At 31.0% G+C, this 23,730-nt stretch overlaps 1 protein-coding gene across 1 annotated transcript in view; it reads left to right on the forward strand.

Annotated features, from left to right (window-relative positions):
- Positions 1 to 835: 835 nt before the first annotated feature.
- Positions 836 to 23,730, forward strand: part of LOC140445162 (homeobox protein B-H1-like) — a 130,941-nt gene continuing 108,046 nt past the window's right edge. Inside the window, exon 1 of the mRNA XM_072537021.1 lies at positions 836 to 1,308. Coding sequence (XP_072393122.1) covers positions 1,086 to 1,308 — 223 coding nt within the window. The 5' untranslated portion in view covers positions 836 to 1,085. The remainder of the gene's footprint in view (positions 1,309 to 23,730) is intronic.

The raw sequence follows: 23,730 nt of genomic DNA on the forward strand, positions 1-23,730 counted from the left end.
TGAATGTTTGGTGTTGCACAACGATTTCCAACAAAATATTATTATTTTTGGCAGTCTTAAGAATTTTGATATAGATTTTCAAGATTAAACTAAAATTTACGATTCCCAAGGATTATTAATTTTTCACTTTATGATGTAGCCATTAAATTTGTTATACTTTTGAAATAGTTCCAGTGACACATTGATGAAAAAATATTTGGTTTGTGTTAACCATACCTAATTAAATATTATATTCTTTTTTAACTATTTATAACGTTTAAACCTAATATTTCTTAATTCATCGCCACCACTGAAGTTAAATCGAATAAATACTGATCATTCAAGAGCCATATTGTTCTCACTTCCCTACTAATTTAGATGTTTATCTCATTTTTACTATTTTATAGAAAAGATTTTAATAATCTTTTATTTTTTTATCTAATTAATCTGTGTTGATATATTCATAATTTGTATATCAAAACAAAGTGCTAGGATTAAATAGGAAATAAATAGTATCATAATGAATTTATTAAAACAGGAAAACAGCGCTAACAGCATAACGCAAAACTAATAGAATAGAACAGCACAATAACACAGTTTATTTCTCTTCTCCTCCAGCTTCATTATGTAACCAATGAAAAGACCTTAAAGCATAAAACTGTTTTCCTAAATACTCAATCTAACAAAATCCCTTTCAAAGTCCTGCCCATAAAATAAATACACGAAGACGACATCTAACCGCCTCGCGCACTGATTGGTGGACCAATTAGGACTTCTCACCCTTCCATTGGCGTGGCGCCGGTGGAAGGGATGAAAGCGCAAGTGGGAGAGACAACATGGCTGATTTACTGTCGGCGTATTCACTGAATCAAACGCTTTAGGTTAGTTTAGCAGTTACAGTTCCTTTGGAGAGTGGATGTAGCGCTGTGCACGAACACCTGTTGTTAACATTCTTACTTTACTAACGTCATTATCAGTGATAGTGAATGCGCCGGTAAACGTCCGAACTTAAAATAAACGATTTTTTTCTTAAAGTAGTGCTTAAACTTTTTACGACGTATTTTATTCCTATCAAAGTGTTGGGTGTGGGAGAAAAAGTGCTTGGCATGACAGTACAGGACGATTCGAAGGTCATGCCTCAGACAGCAGCTACTAGATCTCGATTTATGATAACGGACATCTTGAGTGGACCTGCTGATGGGGCTGCGATTATCAGGGGCCGATCTCCGAGTCCCGGTCCTAGGGACCTCTCGCTACACTCGAATCCCATACACGATAGTGATACGGATAGCTCCGGACATCCTGATAACTCTAGTATTTGTTCAAACGGTAAGTCTATCTTTTATAAACACTGTATAGGCATAATTTTGAAATTATTTATAAAATAGAGCAAATTATAAAAAACTTTTGAAAAAGTTTAACCATGTTGAAACATTTGCTTAAATGAACAACGCATTATGGAAAGTGTGGGCATTTAATTTTTGAGCATTCTGTTGTTTCCTCTACTCTCATTTTGGTCTGTTTCAGTAGCCGAATTCATAGGATTCCTTCTTCCGCTCTTCTGGTCATTGTGCTTACATTTGATATGCCGCAACACTTATGTCTATGAACACTGTTTAGTATGAAATCTTTCACAGTCAGGAATCTAGTAGTTCTTTTGCATATTAGTTTTTTTAAGATCTTTCTATTTGTAACGTGGTTTACTCATCAAATTCTAAGCAACCTTTAAGCGAGCTACTCTCATTTCCGCACAGCAAGATGATTTGCTATCAGTAGCATTTTATGACTCAGATTTGAAGATTTAAGGCAACTTCACGCCGGAGGAGGTACTAATAATCAAATTGATTAGAGTTAATATAAGAATAGATTTTACAACATAATGTAAATGATCTATTCCATAATTTTGTTTTGTGACTTTGGCTTACGGTTTTGCATAGAATAAACCCGAAAATACAGGAGGAAATAAATTTTTTCATATAAAATTCTCACAGAAACTTTGAGAAAAACAAACAATGAGTTCTTATAATATACACACACATTTATTCAAGGTATATACAATTAGGGCACTTTTGATGCGAAATTAATAATAAATCAAAAGTATTTTACAAATTATTATTGAAATACCTATTTGATTGCTTTAAACAACTGCCCAATATGATTAACTTTATCGATGACAATCACGGTGAAAAAGTTTTCAAATAACATTGAAAATAATTTTACACAATAATAAAGATTAATGAATATACGTATGGAATTTATGGTATTGCATGAAAATGGAAAGTAGATTTTATACTGTCATTTTTAAACTTACTGTTGCAGTTGATGGATTGGATGTGCTTAATCTAAAATAGCCAGATACCTAATCAGAATATTGCTGTCTAGATTGCAATAGGAATAAAAACCTTTAAATTGTAAACTATTTATATTGGATATGTTAATACTATAAACAGATAACAATTTGTCATTGTTTATCATACAGCAATTTTCTTTTTTCTACAGGTATTATATTTATATGTAAACACAAATTAGACTACTTTAGTTTTATTTTTCTTTTTTAAAGCTTGTTATTCTCTGATTTTGCTTCAGTTTTTTTATATTTTTATTTTATAAGTTATTCTAGAACTCATTGTTAGTGACTTTTATGCTTCTGAGTTTTAATGACTTTTGAAACTCTGTGTGCTAACAGTTGTTTAAGATCTTGAAGTATCTACATAAAAAAGAGGTAAAAGCCATTATCAATTTTTATAAAACAGTTACTTAGGCATATGAACTTTCAAAATCGAAGAAATAAAAGCATATGAGATATTTATTAAATACTATTTACAAACTTATAATACAACTATACCTATGAACATATTAATGTGTGGTCAGTATCACTATCACTATCGTCTGCTAAATAATCAATTGCAATACTTTGAAAATGATCAAGATAGAAATTTTTAACTTTTTTTATAAGTTCAATTGCATTTTGCCAGATGCTACGATTAATATTTTTTATTTCTTCTTCTTGATGTGCCTATCCGTTACGAATATTGGCGATCATCATGGCAATCTTTATATTATCTACAGCAGTGCGGAAAAGCTGTACAGATCTTGTATTGAACCAGATTCTAAGGTTCTTTAACCAAGATGTTCGTCTTCTTCCTGGACTTTTTTATTTCACTATTCATACATTGAATTATAGAAGCGCTTTTTTATAGACTAGGATTTCAAATTTGCAATTTATCTTTTGCGTATATGATTCTTCAAAAGAAATATCATTATCGAACATCTAATTCTGAATAGTAACTTTAGTATGATTGGCAAAAGTGCCATTATATAATTGTCTATAAATACGCATTGTGCATACCAATTAAACTTTTTAGTGGTATATTTTTGGTATTAATTTATTTTTAAACCAGTTTTCAAATATCTCAGTGGTTGTGTCTTGGTGATAATCGACTCGAAATTCACTAGTCTTTTTGACAGATAAATACAAAGCGTTTGGAACCCATCCATCTACTTATCCGGCGTGGAATATCGTTACGCATTTTCCTTTATTGGAAGATGCTTTTGTTGCACAGTGTTCGATATTGTCAAATCAACCTTTTGATGGAGTGTCGAACCACGTCTCATTTATTAGTATAAATATTTAATTTGTTTTCTTTCCGGTCTGTTTGCGTTTAATATTTCATTCGTCAAATGCGTAGACGATGAGATTCCATAACTATCTTTTTTTTCTATGGATGAGATTCCATACTAAAATATTTCGGAAAGAAGGAATTTAAATGGGTATTACAACTTTTTGTTCGCGGGCAATTATATTCCTAGAGATTTTGAAAATTTATCTTACAATAACTACAGTATTTACAGCGGACACTGCCCACTGTAAAATAGCATTTGTATAAAATCGGTAATGTAGTAAGAGCAACAAGAAGATCCGTCAATAAGTCATATATTTTCTGATCTAATGTTCTGTTTTCGTAAAAAATATAGCACTGAAACAGATAATAGGTTTTTTTATGATTCAAGATGTTTTGAACTGTGACATAGATGTAGAAAGTACAGAGAAGATTCTTTGGATCGAAGCGTGGAAAAATCTATTATCTTTTTTATCTTTTTTCTTTATTATTATGCATTTTTTTCTTGGGTCTCCTGATACCTAAAATAATTGTTACCAATACAAGTGGAATTTTTTTAAAAACGGATTCTGAATTGAAAATAAAAATTATAATAATATTATTATTTTGTAAATTATTCAAATAATAAGATTAGCAGAGGACTGAAAGACGGAAATAATTTGTAGAGTTGCATCCAAGAATTTTACACAAATCATTATAAAAAATATAAATATTAACATAACATTTTAAATTTAACATAATCTGCTACTTTACTGTCCTAGTTATTCCCAATGGTTCACCTTCAAATCTAATAGTTATTGTTGCAGGTTTCACTGTTGTGGCCAGGTTCGCTACCCAAATTTAAACTGACATTTATATATTTATCACTATCACAGAAGTTCGAAAGGTTTGGTGAGTTTGAGCCTGCGGACTATAAGGTCTTGATTATCTAGCAGTTCTAACACTTCCCTGTTTGTATGGTTACGGAGTCGGTTTTTGTCACCCTTAACAATCTTCTTTATCTCTTCTTTAATAATTGTTACTATAAGGAGTTCATAATGTAGATTATATTGCGGATATACTACGGAGGGTTGACTATGTTCCATAGTGGTCGATTTTGGACGGGCTTACCATCTTTGAAGGCAAGCATAGTTACTCTCATTAGTACAGCCCTATATCTGTAGACCATTTGACCACTGGTTTAACCATTTGTTTGTAAACTAATACTTTGTTTTGGATTGTAACTTGTAAGCTTATACCTAATAGCCAATATAACTTCTTATAGTTCCAATCCAAATGTAGTTATAGGTATTTAACTGTTTTCTTGAACGGAACGATTTTATTATTTAGTCTAACTGGGTAATTAGTTATTTTTTTGTTTGTAAAATCGATATGGATAAATTTTCCTTCATTTATTTTTACGCGCCGTTTATTTTTCCAAGTGCTTATCTTGCTTACTGCATTTTGGAAATACCTTATAGATGTTTCTTCGAATGTTTTGCCGACTTTTAGTATTGCAGTGTCGTCTAAACATGTAGCCCGTATAACAGGGACGTCATAGGTATATAAATATATTATGGGCCCCAGAACACTACTCCGTGAAATTTCTGCTTTGATTGGTCGTAGTTCTGAATATTAGCCTCCTGTTTTGTTTTAAAAAATCTGTTTTTCAAATATGACTGTATTGGCTATACCTATATAGTAGATGGAAAAGATATCTTTTGAGTTTTAGTAACAAGTATTTGTGCCACAGTTTATCGAATACTTTTGATATGTCTAGAAAAATAGCTAAGCATATTTTTATTCTCTTTTATAGGTCTCTATAATATTTGGTATGCGATGTATTTGTTCTATTAGAGGTCACATTCAAAAGTGATGAATAAGATTTGAAGAAGAGATTTAATCAATATTTTAGATCAGTATTATTTCCCCGTTGTTTAATTTTTAAACAAAATCACTTAGATAACTGTATGTCTATTGGCGCTTTAGCTGATTTATAAGTAAAATATTTTATTCAAACAATTAAAAACATTACCGTAGATACAATATAGTGATTAACTTTTAATTTTAACAAACGCTTTTTTTATTACCTAGATGTATATTTTAAAGTGTACAATAATTTTGCAATTTGTTAAAAAAGTTTTTTAATCTATACGATTCTGTTGCATTTATCAAATATCTATTTTTACGTATTTGTATTTTTTAGTGTTCTTTTGTTTTCCATTTTTTCTCTAGAATGTAGTAACTACATTATATAGTTTTTTAGACTTTATAACTTTTGTTATATACTTTGTCGTCTAGGCTTAGTTGTTTTGGTTTTAGTTGATTTTCAATTCAATTTCGTTTCTAAATGAATTCTTTATTTCTTTAAATTAAGCCTGTCGATTGGTCGATTCTTTTATACGGATCCAAAACGAAGATATTGAAACGAGATAATATAAATAAGTTAACATGCATTTGTTGCTACAGAGGCGCATGTTAAGAATCAGCCAAACTAGTATAATGAATGCCGAAGTGCTAAGAAAAATTAACACCCTTAGGTTACTGGAAAAAGCAAATTAAAACAAGGAAAAAAGCTCACAACAAAATATGAATAGATAACTACATAAGATAGACAAGAAATGAAACTTGGGCAATCGTGGATAAGAAATTTAATGAACTTGACAAACACCAATGAAAACAACATCATACGTATACCCCAAAACAGAGAAGAAATTCCATTTTTTCTTTTCCTGGTTTATTCTCAGACTAATTTTAGCGGTTTTTGCGCCTGTTCACCTTCCTTGAAATTTTTTGCAGCTCTTTTTTCTGTTGTTATCATTGTTAAAGCGAACTCTATACACTTATGGTAATGTTTAAAAATTGTTTCTATTGTTTATATCTTGCATCCTCTAATTGTTAATTTTAGTGTTAGGTTAAACAGTTTTTTGTTGTTTCTAATGTTATATTTACTAATTAGATAAGATATATATCTGGCCTTGTATTGTACAGGTTGTGTATTATTTAATCGTTGCCGTGTTTATCAAATACCAGTGATCCTAGATGTTTATATTTTTAAGAGATCTTTACTACTGATCTATCTTCTATATTTTTAACTTCATAATGTTTTGTCAAACCAAGGTATATTATCTTGCTTTATCAAGAATATTTTTTGTTTTTAACTAATTTGTCCCAATTCTGCAAATATAATTTTGCTGGTGACAAAAAACTTTACATCGAAGCAAGAGTCTTATTATAAGCCTTTAAGCTGAACTCTTAATAGAGCATTTTAGCATTGTTTTTAAAACATACTTTATAGATGATGTTTGCATTAAATCATTGGTATCTACAATAAAGAATTATGTAATGTGCAGCAAGAAAATATAGTTAAAATACAACAAATTCATGGAAATATAAATGTTGAAAGATGCTTCAATTTAAGTAGGGAATGGAAATTGGCCGAGCCAAGATAGCGTCCATCTAGAAATAATGAAAAGCTATGGTATGATCCTAGCAGTAATATAGAAGAGGACTTAAAATAACAAATTTCATATGGAAATGATCAGAAATAAATACACATAAACCAGTATATGGAAAGACGAAAGAAAGAGGAGAGGTCCAAGTCCAAAGATTAATTTTCTGAAAAGATATAAAGTTTCGTTTAGAGTTATAGAGTTTTATTTGTTCAGTATATCAAGAAACAAATAATATAAATTTAAAACCGCAATAAAGCCAGGATTTGAACATGGACCTGGAACAATTTGCAAACTCATCACTGGCCTGCCTGCATCCTGTGGCAGGTAAATTCGGGACACTGTCCATCAGATTTTTGATGAATTCTGTCATAATAAATAAATTGGTAATTATCTCAAATGTAAAAATGACCGTCAATGATACCATGAACTGTAAAACATGTAGAAAATTGACTTTTTTCCAATTCTATGCAATGACTGTTTAACTTTGACTGTTTTTCAGATATTATCAGGTCTACAAAATTGCCATTGTTTCCTAAAAAAGTCAAGTAACAGCAAAACGATAAATCTTATACCGAATGTATGCTCAACACAGTACCCCTAGAATTCAATAAGAAATAGAAAAATACTATGAAAATCAAACACCGGAGTTGATATAAATAAATCAATTAGATTTTAAAGCAATATGCTTAAAATAATTTCTGAATTTAATAGACTACCACTTAAACAAGAAGTGTAACAGGTAACAGGCGATCTTCCGCATTAGAAACGAGCGCTTTAAGGCAAAAATGCTGGTGATGAGTTTGGCTATTTAAGATGATTAGTTTACAGGTCTGCAAAAGGTACCGGTGGGGGTATAAAGTGATTAGTTCGTACACGTTCGAATATTCTAGCCATCTAGATGGTGTACGTTGTAATTTAAATAGTTTTCTTTGATAAAATAGAAAAAAAATAGACATGTACATTAAAATTATTTACATTGATGATTTAATGTTAAACACTAATTAAAAAATTGCATTTATTCTTATTATATATAAAAATTAAATACACAGATAAGAGATAATGAAATATATTATAAAAGTTATGAAACAATTTTTTCATTTTTTTAAGTTTTAGTTTTTCTCTTTAGAATAAAAAGGTAATTAGATAAATGTAAAGGATAGGAAACCAAATATAAACAATAATGTAAAAGCAAATTATTGGTATACCTTATTTGATGATTATTAACAGTATAGGCATTATTACGACACAAATGATATCCCATTTTAATGTTATAAAGCACTACCATAAACAATACAACATTTAAACTTAAAGCTATTTGCCAACTACTACATGATCTATCAATAATTTTTAGTAAGTGTATATTCTAGCGATTTATTTACAGCTTGGCCGTTCTTGACACCCCTCATGCGATTATTTTTTATATTTTAGAAGTCTTCATTTAAACACTTGGACACTTTTTCTTTTGTCTTCTTTGTGGGACCTAATTAAAAATTGCGTTTGATATTCGTGTGGCATTCTCTTCATGTGGTCGTACCAGAACAGTTGTTTTGCTTGTATTCTGTTTAGTAATGTCGTTCCCATTCTATTCCGAATTTCTTCATGTCTGTTTAATAATACAACTTAATAACTTCTTCTTCTTCTAGTGCCGATTCCACTAATGACCATTAACCACTAATGACCAATACCCTTTGCAAATTCGTCTTTATCTTCTGCTATCTTAAATTTTCTTAAAAGTGTCTGTTTGTTTAATCCGGTCCAGTAGCGAATGTTTTTCAGTCAAGATATTTGTCGTCTAACTTAATAACATCTTCTGTAAAATCCTGTTTCAACTGAATTAATTTTTCTTTTATTCCCAGTATGTTACAGTACTTTCTACAAACGAACTGAACAACTTTTTCTTCATTTGATTTGACTAACTTTTATTCCATACTAAGAAATATAACTTTCTTGTTACAGCTTTATCCCTTTCTATTTTATTTTGTATATCCGCATTATTCTTTCTATTTTCATTTAACTGAAATACTAAGTATCGTAACATTGTGTTCTAATGTGTCCCTGTATCGGTTTTCATTTCCTTTGTTTCATGTTTTTCTATTGTGAGATAATAGATTTTTAAGCAATAATTTTCAGTTTAATTCTTCAAGTAGTTTCATTATTATGTAGTTTACATCGTCCTTATCTTCAGCAATGACAATCTGTTTGTCCGGAAATAAAAGAGTGTAGATTTGTCTGATCTTAATTAGAATTCGCATTGGATTGTATTTCATTGTCGATTATTTCAGTGCAGCATTGAAGTATATTTTGAAGAATTGGTGGCATGCAGCAACCTTGTCTTAGCACTTTGTTAACTGAAAACATTTCTGAGCATCCATTTCGTGTTTGTACATAGCTAAAGCTGCTTTAGTGTGACATTTTTCTGTTTCATGGCAAGCAATACCTTCAATATTCCAGCAACCAGCTGGTTGCTTTCGAAGCATTGCGATCGAGTTTTGGGCAATTTTAAAAATGTTTGTGAGTGTTAAGGAGCTAGCCCAGCGTACCAAGCTCCAACCTGAAGAGCTAGGTAATTTTTCGTCAAGGTTTTCTTCCTCTAGAAAGATTTTCTTTTCTGCAGCTTTAGAGTTATATCTACCCTTGATTTAATTTCAGAATTTTCTTTCTTCTCTACGACCAGAGAGCTTAATCTCCATTATTCTGCCTTACTCCTTTACTGTGCTTGAAAACATGACATGGAAATTGGCAAAGGATTATAAGACATGTCATAGAAGGGGAATTAAATTCTAGAAACTCAATATGATAATAGAAGAAACAATAGACCCAACTATAATTTCTTTAGAAAATAACGAATGTAGAGGAGAACGATATATAGATTTAGGTATGTAATAAATGTATATATGTATGTAAATTACTATTTCTTTATCTACAAGAATGAAAAATCCGAATAATTTTTTGACACTTGGCTGCTAATAAAATTGTGAATATGTGAATATACACTAAAAATGTACAATGTTATTTGCATGTTATTTTTTAAATAAACCCACATATCTACCTTCTTTAAATCTAAATCAAGGCTAAATTTATATTCAAATAAAAATAATATTGCCATTTATAACAAGCAACTAATTGGTAATTTGTTTTTGTATGAAGGATAAATAAATCATTTAAATACTTGTATATACTATTAATTTTTTGTTGTTTGTATTGTTAAAACTAGTGTGAGATTTACACCCGTTAAATATTTAAATAATTTGAAATATTTTGTGAGTTTTGTAACCATTTTTATTTCTTGACTTACAAAAACAATAAAAAAAGACATAAAATTGATAGAGAATATATCGTTCGACCATAAAGACAGAAGAATCGACTACCAATAGGGAATACATAATCGTTATTCTTCTACTATTAGGTCTAGATTTGGATGAATTTTCTCCATTATTTTCTATTCTTTACAGTGTATGTTGCTTCTTGTAAAGATTTAGCTTTATTTTGTAATATGTCTAATATATCGCTGCTCCACTCTTTTATTGGTCTGCCCCTTCCGTTTTTTTTTTTGTATATTGGTTTAGCTTCCTAAACTTTTTCCACTTGCCTGTTACCGTCTATCCATATTATATGACCGAACCATATTAATTTTTCTTTATTATTGTGTTAAGCAATGATTTATTTTCGAGTATGTATGTCTTTCTTGCTACTAACGATCTTCTAGGTTATTTCATATCTGCTGCTCGTATCGTACTCTGTCGTCTTCTGCGTAAAATCCAGTTTTCTGTTCCGTATGTCAACGTTGGCCTATATATTGTTTCGTATGTTATCATTAGCATTTTGGTTTTTCTTGATTTTTCTTTGTTGTTGATACATAAAGGTCGTATTTTTTTGCTTCTGAGTTCCATTTTTCTAGATTGTACTTCAGTTTTCCTGCTGTTTAGGTGAATAGTACTATGTCATGCAATTTTTTTTTATTTTCCATCAGTATTTTTAAAGATAATGTACACTTCTTTTTTTCTTTAGGGCTTTTTTATTACTTATTGCATGGTGAATAAATTTTTTGGGTGTTACGTCTCTATATTTCTGATGTTTTTTGTATTTTCCTTTTTGTACTTTGGTACAATAACTGCATTTAACTATTCTCTATTTTAGGCAATTTTTTTTCCAAATTAGATTTATGATGTATAAGAATCTTCTCTTTGCTTTTTCGTCTATATATTTCAGGACTAACTTCATTACTCCCAGGAGCTTTCCTAGTCTTTATCTTTCCTTCTTTCTTTATGGTTTCTGTTTTCTCAGTTTTTTCTTCTGATCTGCTAATTTCGTTATTTTCATTTTCCTTTGCTTTTTCTTCCTCTCCGTTTAACAGTTGTTCGAAATGTTCGCTCCATATTTTCAATATATCGTTGTCGTCGTTTAATATTATTTTATTTTTGGCCATTATTTGTCTCAGCTTTATTTCTTTGTTGCTTCGTAGATTTTTCAGTGTTCTATAAAACAATTTTACACATTCTTTACTGTTTTCTTTCAATTTTTCTCGGAATTTGTCCCAGCTTTTCTGTTTCTCATTTTTGACCATTATTTTAACTTTTATTCTCTGGATTTTTACTTCTTTATTCATCATGATATCCGTTCCTTTTTTTAATTATTTCTTGTGATTTCACATAGTTACTAGTTTTGCTGTATTTATCATAGCATTTCAAAATATTTCCCATTCTTCATAATATTTCTCTCATTTCTCCTTCTTTGTTTATTTTTTTCTCTAATTTCTTCTTGTATCTGATTTTCGTTGTTGCTTTAGTTTGTATGTTATTCTAGTCCACTGTACTTTTTATTTCTATTCTTTTGCTATCAAATGTAGTTTCTAGTAAGTAGTAGTCACTGCCCATTTCATAGCTTCTTCTCACCCTTACGTCTCTTATCCAGTTCCTCTCTGTTTTTTGAACTACAGTATAGAGAATAATTTTTTGTCGGTTTCTTGATATGACTTCCCTTGTGATCTTATGCATTTTATTGAAAATGTGTAAGCATGATCATCATGTTGCTGTCTAAATAGAATTCAAGTAATTCTAAACCAATATTAAAAAGGCGGTTTTATCTAGAACCAGTAAACTGGTGGCACTAAAAAGCTTTTGCTGTCAGTTTTTATACTTAAAATAACAATGGCCTTTTTTTTATTGTGTTTAATTCATTTTTAGGTTCTTTATAAATTACTTGGCCTTTTAAACAGCCAGATTTCTCTAACCCAAACTTTTTCGATAATATTAACGATATTATTAACAATAATATTGAAAAAAAGGTTAACTTAATCACGCGTGAATAGAAACACAAACACAACCGATAATGACCCTCATAAAAATTGTCCATTATATAAATAAACGCCAAATTTAACTTTCATTTGAGAAATTAATGAATTTAGAAAAAAAAATGTTTGAACATCCACTGAACGTTTCCTCTATTTATATAATGCTTGCGTGATTTGAACAAAGCAAAGGAAGTCCAGATTCTGCATTTTCAACGTATAAATTGTATAATACAATCAACATTTTATGGTCCGCGTGCGATCATTTCCACGTTTTATATATTCCAATTATATTTTTAATAGTCAAATTGGTTATAGTGAATACACTGATTTTAATTAACTACACTGTAAAAAGCGTACTTATGCGATTGATAAATGTAGGACAGTGTACATCAGATTGCTATGATTCCATATTCCGTCGCAAAGTTGTATTCTACAATAGGTATAATGCGCGTAAGAAACTTAAACCATAGGAAACAAATGCAAACTTTAACATTTTAACAATGAATAAATAAAGATCTATTTTAATTTGACAATTAACAAGATGGAACAAACGACTATGTTTAAAAATGCCGTGTGAATGTCAAAGGTTTTATTTTGATATAATGACATGAACATTAAATGTTAGATAGTTCATATAATAAAGATAAATTGCAATAAAGAGATTCCAGAAAATGATAGTTCACAAAATAGGTCAAATCACTGATAAAAATTCGTAATAAATTATAAAGAATCACCTGAAGGAAACCCAAAAAATGCGATATTGAAGCGCTTCTTTTGCTTCCATTGCTGTTTTTATTTGTCTGTTACACTGTAATTTAGGGCGTCCTTTTTTCCTCCTTCTATTTGGTTTTCGTTTTCAGCCGTCCCAGAGCAATTTTCGATTTTCTTGTTTTGTTTCTTGCTTTCTTCGTATGCTTCTAAAGCAGCAAACGAAAAGTGAATAAGCGAAATATGGGAAAGCTTTAAGGCAATAGCACTGATGATAAATGTTCACAAAAGAAATAAAATATTGGTAATTAGCATGATTGAAGCGAACTGTCATTTCGAGTTACTCACAAAGCGAGTTAGTGAAATGCGCTGGACAAATACTGGACACTGCACCATTAAAGATAATGAATTATACTAATCTGGATGTACGGATGAGCATCAAGGTGTAGGAATTATAATATAAAAAATTATATATACATAAATGAAACACTGATGTTAATTCGCTAAATACGCATTAGTTAACTTAATATTCCACTACGCACCTAGTGCAGATAAATCCGATGAAATAATTCAAGGATTCTATAAGCACCTGGATGATATAATTCATGAAACAAACAACCACAACTTGAACTTATTTATGAGTGATTTTAATGACAAAATTAAAGAATTTAATTAGAAGATACGACCTCAGAAAACTAAAGAAAATGGAAATAACTAAAGAAATTAAAAAAGCATTGCTGTACGAATAAGAAACATAAATATTACAGATTATATCAATGCAACAGTGTCCGAATTGACACAGAATCTAGAAAAAGTGAGTTTGCTATATCTGAAGAAAGAAGCAGCTATAAAAACAAGAAATGGATGACCAATGACATATTAGCCTTGATGGGCATGAAGAGCAATGTAGAGAAATTAAACCGCTGCTGGAGGAAAATTATGATACTTTTAACTTGCATCATCATCATCATCATTATGGCTTTACAACCTTGTTTGGGTCCTAGTCTTATTAAGAATTTCTCTCCAGTGGTCTCTATCCATCGCCTTCCTCCGCCAAGCGCACGTATTTCCATATTTATCATATCTTCATCGATGTTATCAAGGAACCTCTTCTTCTCTGAGCGATGGGTTTATCAAGAAGTTTTTTTTATCTAGGTCGTTTTGTTAATCCACATTACATGTCCTACCCACCTCAGACGTCTACGATATCTAGTTCCTGATATATTATATAAAGTTCGAAGTTATATCGTCTTCTTTATTGTTGTTCATCGCCCCATAGATTCGCCTTACTACGTTTCTTTCGAAATATGTTAGAATCAGATCTCTGAACCATATGTTAGAACTGGACGTAGAGTTTTACCTCTGTATTTCTCGATATAATTGAGGATTTAAGAAGACGATTGAGCCCAAAACAGCACCTGTTCGCCGTGCAAATTCTGCGGTTTAACCTCCATAAAAAGGTAATGCAGCTGTATTTTACACACATAGAACAGTTGGATGCTTAACTGATGACAACGGTAAAACAATTATAGATAAACACACAAAAATAAACTCCACAAGGAATCTACGTTCCTGTATTTGGCTGTATACCATATATTAAAAAATTAATTAAAATCCTTTGTAAAAGGTATATATTTAAAAACCCCACAGCCCGTTTGGGTTTTTAAAAATAAACATTTGAAACAAGACATACAGAATCTTTTTGTTGATTCTAAGAGTGAAGGCTGTTCTGATAACACCCGAGTCAATATTATTTAAAAGAGGGGATAACGTTTATAGTTACAAAAAAGCTTAAAGTTTGTAAGCTCAGGCCCCAATGAGATTTATGCAAAACTGCTAAAGCTGCTTGATGATGAAGGAATCAAACATATTACCCATATTTTCAAATATCTCTCAAGTTGGGCACAGGTCAACATTTATAACCTTGCCTAAAAATCCAAAGACAAAAAAAATGTGTGAAGACACACATTTTTTTTTGTATTCTATCATTTCTATTCTTTCTCTTCTATTTTTTGATATTATTTTTAATTATTCTAGTGATGTTTGTTTAACTTTTCCCGCCTCTACTACTTGCTGTATCAATTTTTTTTGGCCTGCCTTTTTTCCTTTATACGATATTCTTTGCTTTATGAACTTTACTTGTATTTCTGTTGGGTGGCATCCTCATCAGATGTCAATACCAGTTCATATGCCTTTTTGCTATTTTATTCGTTATTGGTTCTTGGTTGGCCATTCCCCTAATAGTCTCGTTGCTTAATCTCATTTCGTCTTTGCAACTAATTTTCTTTGGCATCAGTATTGAACAAGTAATGGAAATAAAATACCTGGGAATTACACTGTCCAGCTATGGAGACCTGCACAAAGAAGTGGGAGATCGAGTACAAAAAGCAAATAGACTGGCAGGATGCCTTAATAACACTATATGGCGAAACAGACACATTGACACTGAGGTGAAGTCAAGAATTTATAAAACCAGTGTAAGACCAATAATGACATACGCCTCAGAAATAAGACCCGTCACCACCACAACGCAAAGACTACTGGAAACGGCAGAGATGAGAGTACTCAGAAGAAACAGGAAATACGCTGTAGTGAAGTGAAGTGAAGACATTAAAAGAATATGTAACGAACAGTGTATAAATGAATGGACACAAAATAGAAAAAAGAATGGAATAACCACATAAGCAGAATGGAGGAAACCCGTGTCGTCAAAATAGCAAGAGATAAGTCACCAATGGGCAGAAGAAATATCGGACGACCGCGCAAAAGATGGAGTGACAACCTTTCATAGAGGTATTAATCCGCCAATGAACAAGCAGAATTGCTTATAAAGAGGAAAAAGAAGAAGAAGAAGAACCATCTTTCTTAGATGTGTCATCTCCATTACATTTATCCTGCCCTTATGTTATTCCAGAATTGTCCAGTTTTCACTTGTATAGAGCACAGTCGTTATCACGATTGTGTTATATATTTTTATACTTGTCTCTCGTGTAAGTTCCCTCTTTTTCCAGTAGTTTTTACATTTTATCTTTATTTCCTTCTCTGTCGCTAATTATCTTACTTTCTACTCTTCTTACATTTTACTCGTTAATTTCCATTTCTATTTCTTCTATTTGTTCTACCCATATATTCATTAGTTTCTATATTTGATTCTCGTAATCTGCTATTAATACTATGTCGTCCGTATACATTAAGGACTCCATTGTTACCGGTTATAATCTGTGGTATCCGATTATTGTCTGTAGTTGATTGGTTCTTACTCTAGTATTTCTTATCAATTCATTCATTACTATTACTATTATAAATAGTAAGAATCTCTTTGTTTAATCCCTCTCTTTCAATTAAATTCTTCCGATCTTGCCCCTGTTATTTGTACTCTTCCTTTTACCTCTTTATAAGTACTTTATATAATTTTTATTAATTTATTTGGTACATTTATTTTCCTTAAGCATTTCCCTATACTTTGTCTTTCTAGCGTATACAATGCTGCTATAAGGGCTATGAATGCTAATACTAGTTTTCTCCCCGTGTCTATGCTTCTTTCAATTTGGTTACTTATGATATATATGCCGTTTGTTCTTCTCCCAGTTCTATTTCAACTTCTTGTCTTCTTGTGTATATGTTAAATTATACCGATGACAGACATATTGCTCTATAATTGTCGCAGTTTACATGTTTGCCTTTTTTGTATATTAGCACGATGATATTGTTCTTTCAGTCTTTAGGGATTGTTTGTTTTTCCCACGCCTCTTTATATATTTTCCATAGCCCGGTTATTCCTTCTCCTCCCATTAATTTACCATGTCCGGTTCAATTTCATCATCTTCACCTACCTTTCCCATTTTAATGTTTGATAATACTATTACTTTTTCTCTACTTATTTACTATAGCCCTATGTTTTATTCGCCTTCATTTATTACACTGCCTTTCTTTATTACTTCAGTATCACATTTTTTCTCATAATGTTCTTTTCATACCCTAGCTATTTGTTCTGGATTTATTTAGATTTGCTTTGACGTATATCTTACTGCGTTTATTTACTTTAGTTTTCCACCCTTCATGTGTCGTATTGTCGCCCAAAAGTTTCTATTATCTGTACCATATCCTTCTTGTAGTTCTACTCCATGGTTTTGCTTTTGCTAGTGTAACTGTCTTTTTTTACCAATCGTCTCTGCCTATAGTATTTTTCTTTATCTTCTTCTAATCCCGTTTTGATGTATTTTTCTAAGCCATTTTCTTCTTTTTTATTTCTGCCTTTACTTCATTATTCCACCATCTTTTCAACTGTTTGTTACATTTTTTGATTCCACCCACTTCAGTTGCTGTTTTCTTTCACACTTCACTGTAAGTATTCCATCTTTCTTCCATTGTCCATGTTTCTTTTTGGTTAAAAATCATACACAGGAAACTACATAAACTAATAGAAACACAACTGAGTCGATCTCGCAATTTGGTTTAATGGAACCACCACGTGCAAGGGATACCCTATTCGCTATCCCAGTACTGTTCCAATGCTACAGAGATGTACATACAGACATACATAAATACTTCATATATTACAAAAAGGCGTTCGACAGCATTAAACATCAAAAATTAAAAGAATTTTTTAAAAGAGTAGGCGTACCAGTTCTGGAGCACCAAATCATTAAAAATCTATATTGGAATCAGTGGAAATAGATGTAGATGTTAAAGAGTGGAATTTTTAGAAACTATGGAGGTTCAACGCGAAGTACGACAAGGGTGTATTTTGTCACCATTACTATTTAATATACACTAAATTATTTGTTTTCTTATTCTTCTTTGTGATCTAAATATAGCCACAACCGCAGTATACTTAAATATCTTTGAATTGGCTCTATAATTTTTTAATTGTTATTATGTAGTTTATTATCGATATCCATTCTCGAGGGTTCTGTGTGTATTCATTTGTTCTTTGTTATTATTTGTTATTTATTTATTCCTACTACGTTTTCTAAAATTATATCTTATATAAATAAATCGTCGTTGATATATTTCCATCTTTTTGCAATTAATGACAAGACCCCCTGAAGCGTCCTGTTAAAATGTAGGCTACGATGATTCCATCACTTTGAAAGTCAAATGCCAAAAATTATCGCATTGTTATTAACGTCAGTAAATATACCATTAAATATTTAGTTTTTTAACTATAACGACTACATTTTAAATACCCGAAAAAATAACTAGCGATAATAAAAATGCTAAACAGCCAACGATAACACCTTATTCTAAAACACTTACTTCTATATTCAACTAAAGAGAACTAATAAATTCCTTAAAATAATGTCTCTAATGTATGCACAGACGTTTGTTATGTAAAATTCCACCTGATTATGATGATTTACGGCCCCGATTTATTCAATTAGAGTTGTATTATTTTATGGGCGTTAGTTACGAAATTGTTCTATTTAAAATAAATGGTAGAAATTCAAATTAGCAACCAAGCAACTGCTTAAAGTTACAGATAATGAGTACTGTGGAACTTTTTACATTGTACATATAATTAAAAATAGGAAATTTGTGTAAAGGAATTAAAACTGAAATAACTGTCATAACAAATTGTACACTATTGTTATTGGAGAATTAATCTAAGTATATCTAAATAATAACCTACAAGACAGGTCTCTTGCTCTTTTTTTTTTTCATATTCAGCGATTTTTTTGTAAAAATTAATAGGCATCTATCAGCTATTGTGAAAGAATTATTAAAAAACTGAAATCGATCAATAAAACCTTTTTGGTTGATAATATAGATTGCATAGAGCTCAAACACAACCCCAACGAATTCCATTTCAATTACTGTGAAATACCTCATACACCTGAAAAAGTTATGAATCCCATTTTCAAATCAGTTCCCACAAATAGGCATCTTTCCCGGTAATATCGCATGAAAAGTTTATTGTTTGCCTTTAAGGTTATGCTTTCGCGTGATATGACGTACCATTATAACTGTATTAAATATTTACTCGTCTAATGGTAGTCTTTTGGTCGTGTTGATCCAAATCATCGTGAACAACCTTAATCGAATCTTGAATAAATTATAACCTGTTTGATTTGTGTTTGTTTGCCAACTGTGTTTGCTTTGTTCATTCAATACTCTTTACTTGACGAATCAATAATTCAATAATACACCTTCAATCAAATCAACAAGGTGAAAACATTAATAACATCATCACTTAATAGGTGGAAAGTAAATAGCGACGCGACGATACGAGGTTCAATCGAACTTTTGCAGATAATATGAAATAATTAAACGATATCACATTTAAACGTGTTATTGGACAACTACTAAATAATGACATAATCAAACATTTTGTGGGAGATTTGTCAAAATGATCCGAATCCGAAGAGAACAACATATTTATCTAGGTATAGCTTGTTTCAAATGCAATGGAAATCAGTTTCACGAAATATTTTATCGTATTGACAACAGAAACAGCTATGCAGTGGCATTACAAGATTAAACAAAAGATATTTTATATTTAAAACGGTAAAATATTGTATTACTCACTTAAACAATAAATGAAATGTGATTTTTTTTTTATTTAAAGAAACAAAGTCGCATCCACCCAAAGATTATTAGCGACATTCCTGTAACATTTGTAATAATATTAAATTTAACATTTGTAACAATCAATCATTGTAACAATTAATTACAATTTGTGAACAATTGAACATTTGTAACAATTAATTAAGTTAAATTTTGTGTAACATATTTATACCTTTTAAGTAACCTAATAAATTGTTTGGAACTAAACTTTTGTTGAGGAGTGCTTTCAGGTTATTTGGCAAATTGTAAGACTGTCTTTGATTTACATATTTAGGACAGTCTATCAAGAAGTGCTTTATACTGTATACTGTATTGCATGTTTCGCATTTTGGAGGTTCACTATTTGAGAAGAGATGGGCAGGTGTATACTTGCAGTGTCCAAGTCGTAAACGTGTAATAATAGTTTGGCATCTTCTACTTCTGGCTGTGGACTTCTATGAAAAAATATCACTTTTGATGGTTCTGAGTTTTGAACTAGAGTCATTCCACTCCCGATTCCACGTACGTAACACCTCTGTTTCTGATGCGTCACTGGTGATAGCTTTACGCGCACTAGTATCTTCTTCTTCATTCCCTTCTATGCCTATATTAGATGGTATCCATAGGAAGTGGACTGTTCTAAAATTTTCTTGAGCTTTTATTAATTCGGCCCTGATAATTTTCTCAATGGGGTGTTTAGGGTATACATTTTGCATAGCTTTGACTGCGCTGAGAGAGTCAGAAAGGACTAGACAACGAAAACAGTCATATTGGTTGGAGTTATATTTTTTTAGGGGATTCAGATTAGTTTCCTGTAGGCATATTACATCAGGAGATTGTTCACCAATTAGATGATGGAGCAAAGCAAGGCGATGGAAAAAACCATCAACATTCCACTGAAGCAGAGACTTGAATTTAATGTTGGCTTAACTGAGATGTGTCACTTTCCGCTTCCGATGCCTCACTGTTAATATAAGTATGGATTTTTTTTCTTATGGACGTGAATTTACGTTTTATGGATCTTTCCTTTAAATGGGGATAAACTTGACTGCGCATATGGGACACAGCTGGTAGGTCTGTGGTATATTCTTGAATTGTGGTTATAGGATCTGTTGACCCCGTGATATTCATTAGGAGCATGTTAACTTGATCAACGTTTAGAGGGAAAGGTAGAGGGTGATTTTCTATAAAGTTTTTAGCAGGGTCAAGTAAGAGAGAAAATGAGCATTCAGAAGTGCTTGCTGAACTAATTTTAGCTTTTTTAGATTTTGCTTAGACTTTAGGTGGTGGAAAAATGTTACCTTGTTTTAAAGATGGATCTGCTTCAGGTGAGGAAGATAATATCTTCCATGCTCCAAAGGAGGACGACTTTGTTCAACACTTAGAACCAGCCGACTCTAAGCAATATTATTATACTTACAGTACATATGTTCCTTTTATGTGAAATCCTGTAACATCGACCTTGTGTCAATATATTTTTACAATTAACTGTATCCAAAAACGGACCAAACTGACTGGACTGGACCAAACAGTTTTGAAGATTTTTAATCCTTTTGAAAAAAATTTAAATATTTTTAATAAAATATACATCAGAAGTCTTTACTTCTCTGTAAGTATATGACTTTCTTCGATTACAATTTTATTATCTCTACATCATTCCAATATAATGATTTGTAAAAAATCTGTATAATATAATCTTATTATACTATAAAAATTAAGAGAAAATGTGTTCACACACCATTCCTTAGCATACCGAGCGTGATATATATCTAAATCGTTCAGGTTACGTCAGCTTGTGAGCAAAATGTGTCGTAAACAGTGCGGAAGCAGACCAATTTGGATCATTCCGTCTTGACACGGTATTTCGTGATTAAGGTCCCACAAAATTATTACAATTAACTACTGTGTTTTTATTTAAGTTTCGTGGTCCGTTTGGATATCATTAGTGGAGTGGTCGACATTATTTTCTTTGTTGAAAAGTTGAAATTGATTTAATAATATTGCCGTGAGGTGTTGTGGCAACTATAATTTTAAAAAAGTCACTTAGAGTTGCGACGTAAAGAAACTGTATTTGAGTATATAATGTTTATAATTAAAATGGGAATTTATTTCCTGAATGACTTCTTCTTTAAATGCCGTCTCCTAATCGGAGGTTGGATATCATTATCACTATTTTTATTCTATTTACTGCTGCTCTGAAGAATTCCATTGAACTGTATTCAAACCCTTCTTTAAATTTTTCAACCATAACACTCTCCTTCTTCCTTCTCTTGTCTTTCTCTGTATTGTCAATCTTAGCATTTTATATTGCTGTCTCCTAATTACATGTCCCAGATATTGCAACTTTCTTTTTTATTATGTTTATTATTCTTTATTCTTTGCTCATTTCTCGAAATACTCTGGTCTTTGTTTTCTTCTGTGTCCATGCTATTCTAAAAACCTTTTGCAACACCATATTTCAAGTAAGTGTAGGAGGTAACTTATTAATGTGCTCTTACTTCAGTGTCTAGCTTTTACGTCCATATTGTAGTATCTAAAGCACGTAACATCTTGGAGGTCTTACGTTCAGTTCTAATATTATAAGGTCGTTATTGCAGATAATTGTTTTCATTTTTACAAAAGTATTCCTTCCTATTTCTGTTTTGACTCATATTTCTGTTTGATCATTATTTTTAGAAATGCAGGTTCCTCGGTATTTGTATTTTTTAATCCTTTATATCGGTATATCTCCAAATCTCCCTTCTTTATTATTTTCATATATTTAGTATTTTTCATATTAATTTTTAGTCCTTATTGTTCACAGTACGGTTGGTATATTTAGTAGTAGTTGGAATTGTTCAGCAGACCTTGCCATAATCACGGTGTCATCTGCTTATCTTATGTTGTTAATAGTTCTTCCGTTAATTATTATTCTTTCATTTTCAGATAGTAATGCTGCTTCCAAAATGACTCACTCTATACATTCAATAGTATTGGAGACATAATACATCCCGGCCTAACTCTTCTCGTGATTTTATTTTTTGAAATATGTTATCTATTACAATTTGTGCTCTTTGATTCCAGTAAAGGTTTGTTATCATTCTTAAGCCTCTTTAGTTTAAATGACATTCACTGGTAATTTCAACGTGACATCACATGGTATTTAAATATTGCTGAGTAAGAAATACTAAACGGAAAAAGAACCATAAAGTCAGACTCGTAAAGAAATAGTTTAAATACAGAATATATTAATTTATCTAGAACATTAATTTAACAGTGTAGAGCTAGAGCAACACAGACGAAATTGAAGAAATGAGAAATTGTTTTGAGTCACAGAAAAATTGCAAACAAAACTGAAAGGTGTATAATATTGCTTGGAGGGAATATAGGGAAAACGACAAAAAGACTAGTATTTCTTTAGAGCAAGTTCTTATAGGTAAGCATGAGCAAGTGAAGTAGAGATTGAAATGTATTATATGTGAATTATATTTTCCGCTGTCTCTGTACTACTTTTCTATAAAATTTAGTGGTTATATCAACTCTTCACTACCACTTCTTCGCCCTCACTATCATTTCAAAGTTTAGGCAATTGTTTTCAGTTCTTCTCTCAATTATTTTTTTGTTATTTATGCTTCATTTATGTTGTTTCCGTTTTGTTCTGCAATTTTTTAGTTCCATGTTAATCTACTAGATATTCAGTTTTTGTTTTATGTCTTCATTTCTCTGTCTATGAGCCATTCTCTCTTTTAAGAGACCTCATTTTGGTAACTTTAATTCGAAAATAATCTACTTGTATGATGATGATAATCAAAGTTTTTCATTGTGTCGCTTCTTGTCCATACATGGTTTTTTTTGCTTATTTCCTTTCCCCTCTAACTCTTTCACACATTATGCCAGTTCATATTAAGACTTTTTTTTTAATCTATTTTATTTTTAACTTTTAATATTAGTAGTTTTCTTCGAAAACTCAATTTATAAAATTAATATCACTCAAAATAACAATTCACAATTAGTTATGAAAAGACTAATTGTGTTATTATTTTCAGCGTTCATCACCTACAATCAAAAGGAAGCTAATAATCTAACCATTACAAATGAAAAAAATTACAAATCGCTCCGGTCTGTCCTTTTCAAACAACACACACTATATTATTTTTAACGAGCTACCATTTTT

This window comes from Diabrotica undecimpunctata, chromosome 7, assembly GCF_040954645.1.
Source record: "Diabrotica undecimpunctata isolate CICGRU chromosome 7, icDiaUnde3, whole genome shotgun sequence".
In the NCBI taxonomy this organism is placed as follows: domain Eukaryota; kingdom Metazoa; phylum Arthropoda; class Insecta; order Coleoptera; family Chrysomelidae; genus Diabrotica; species Diabrotica undecimpunctata.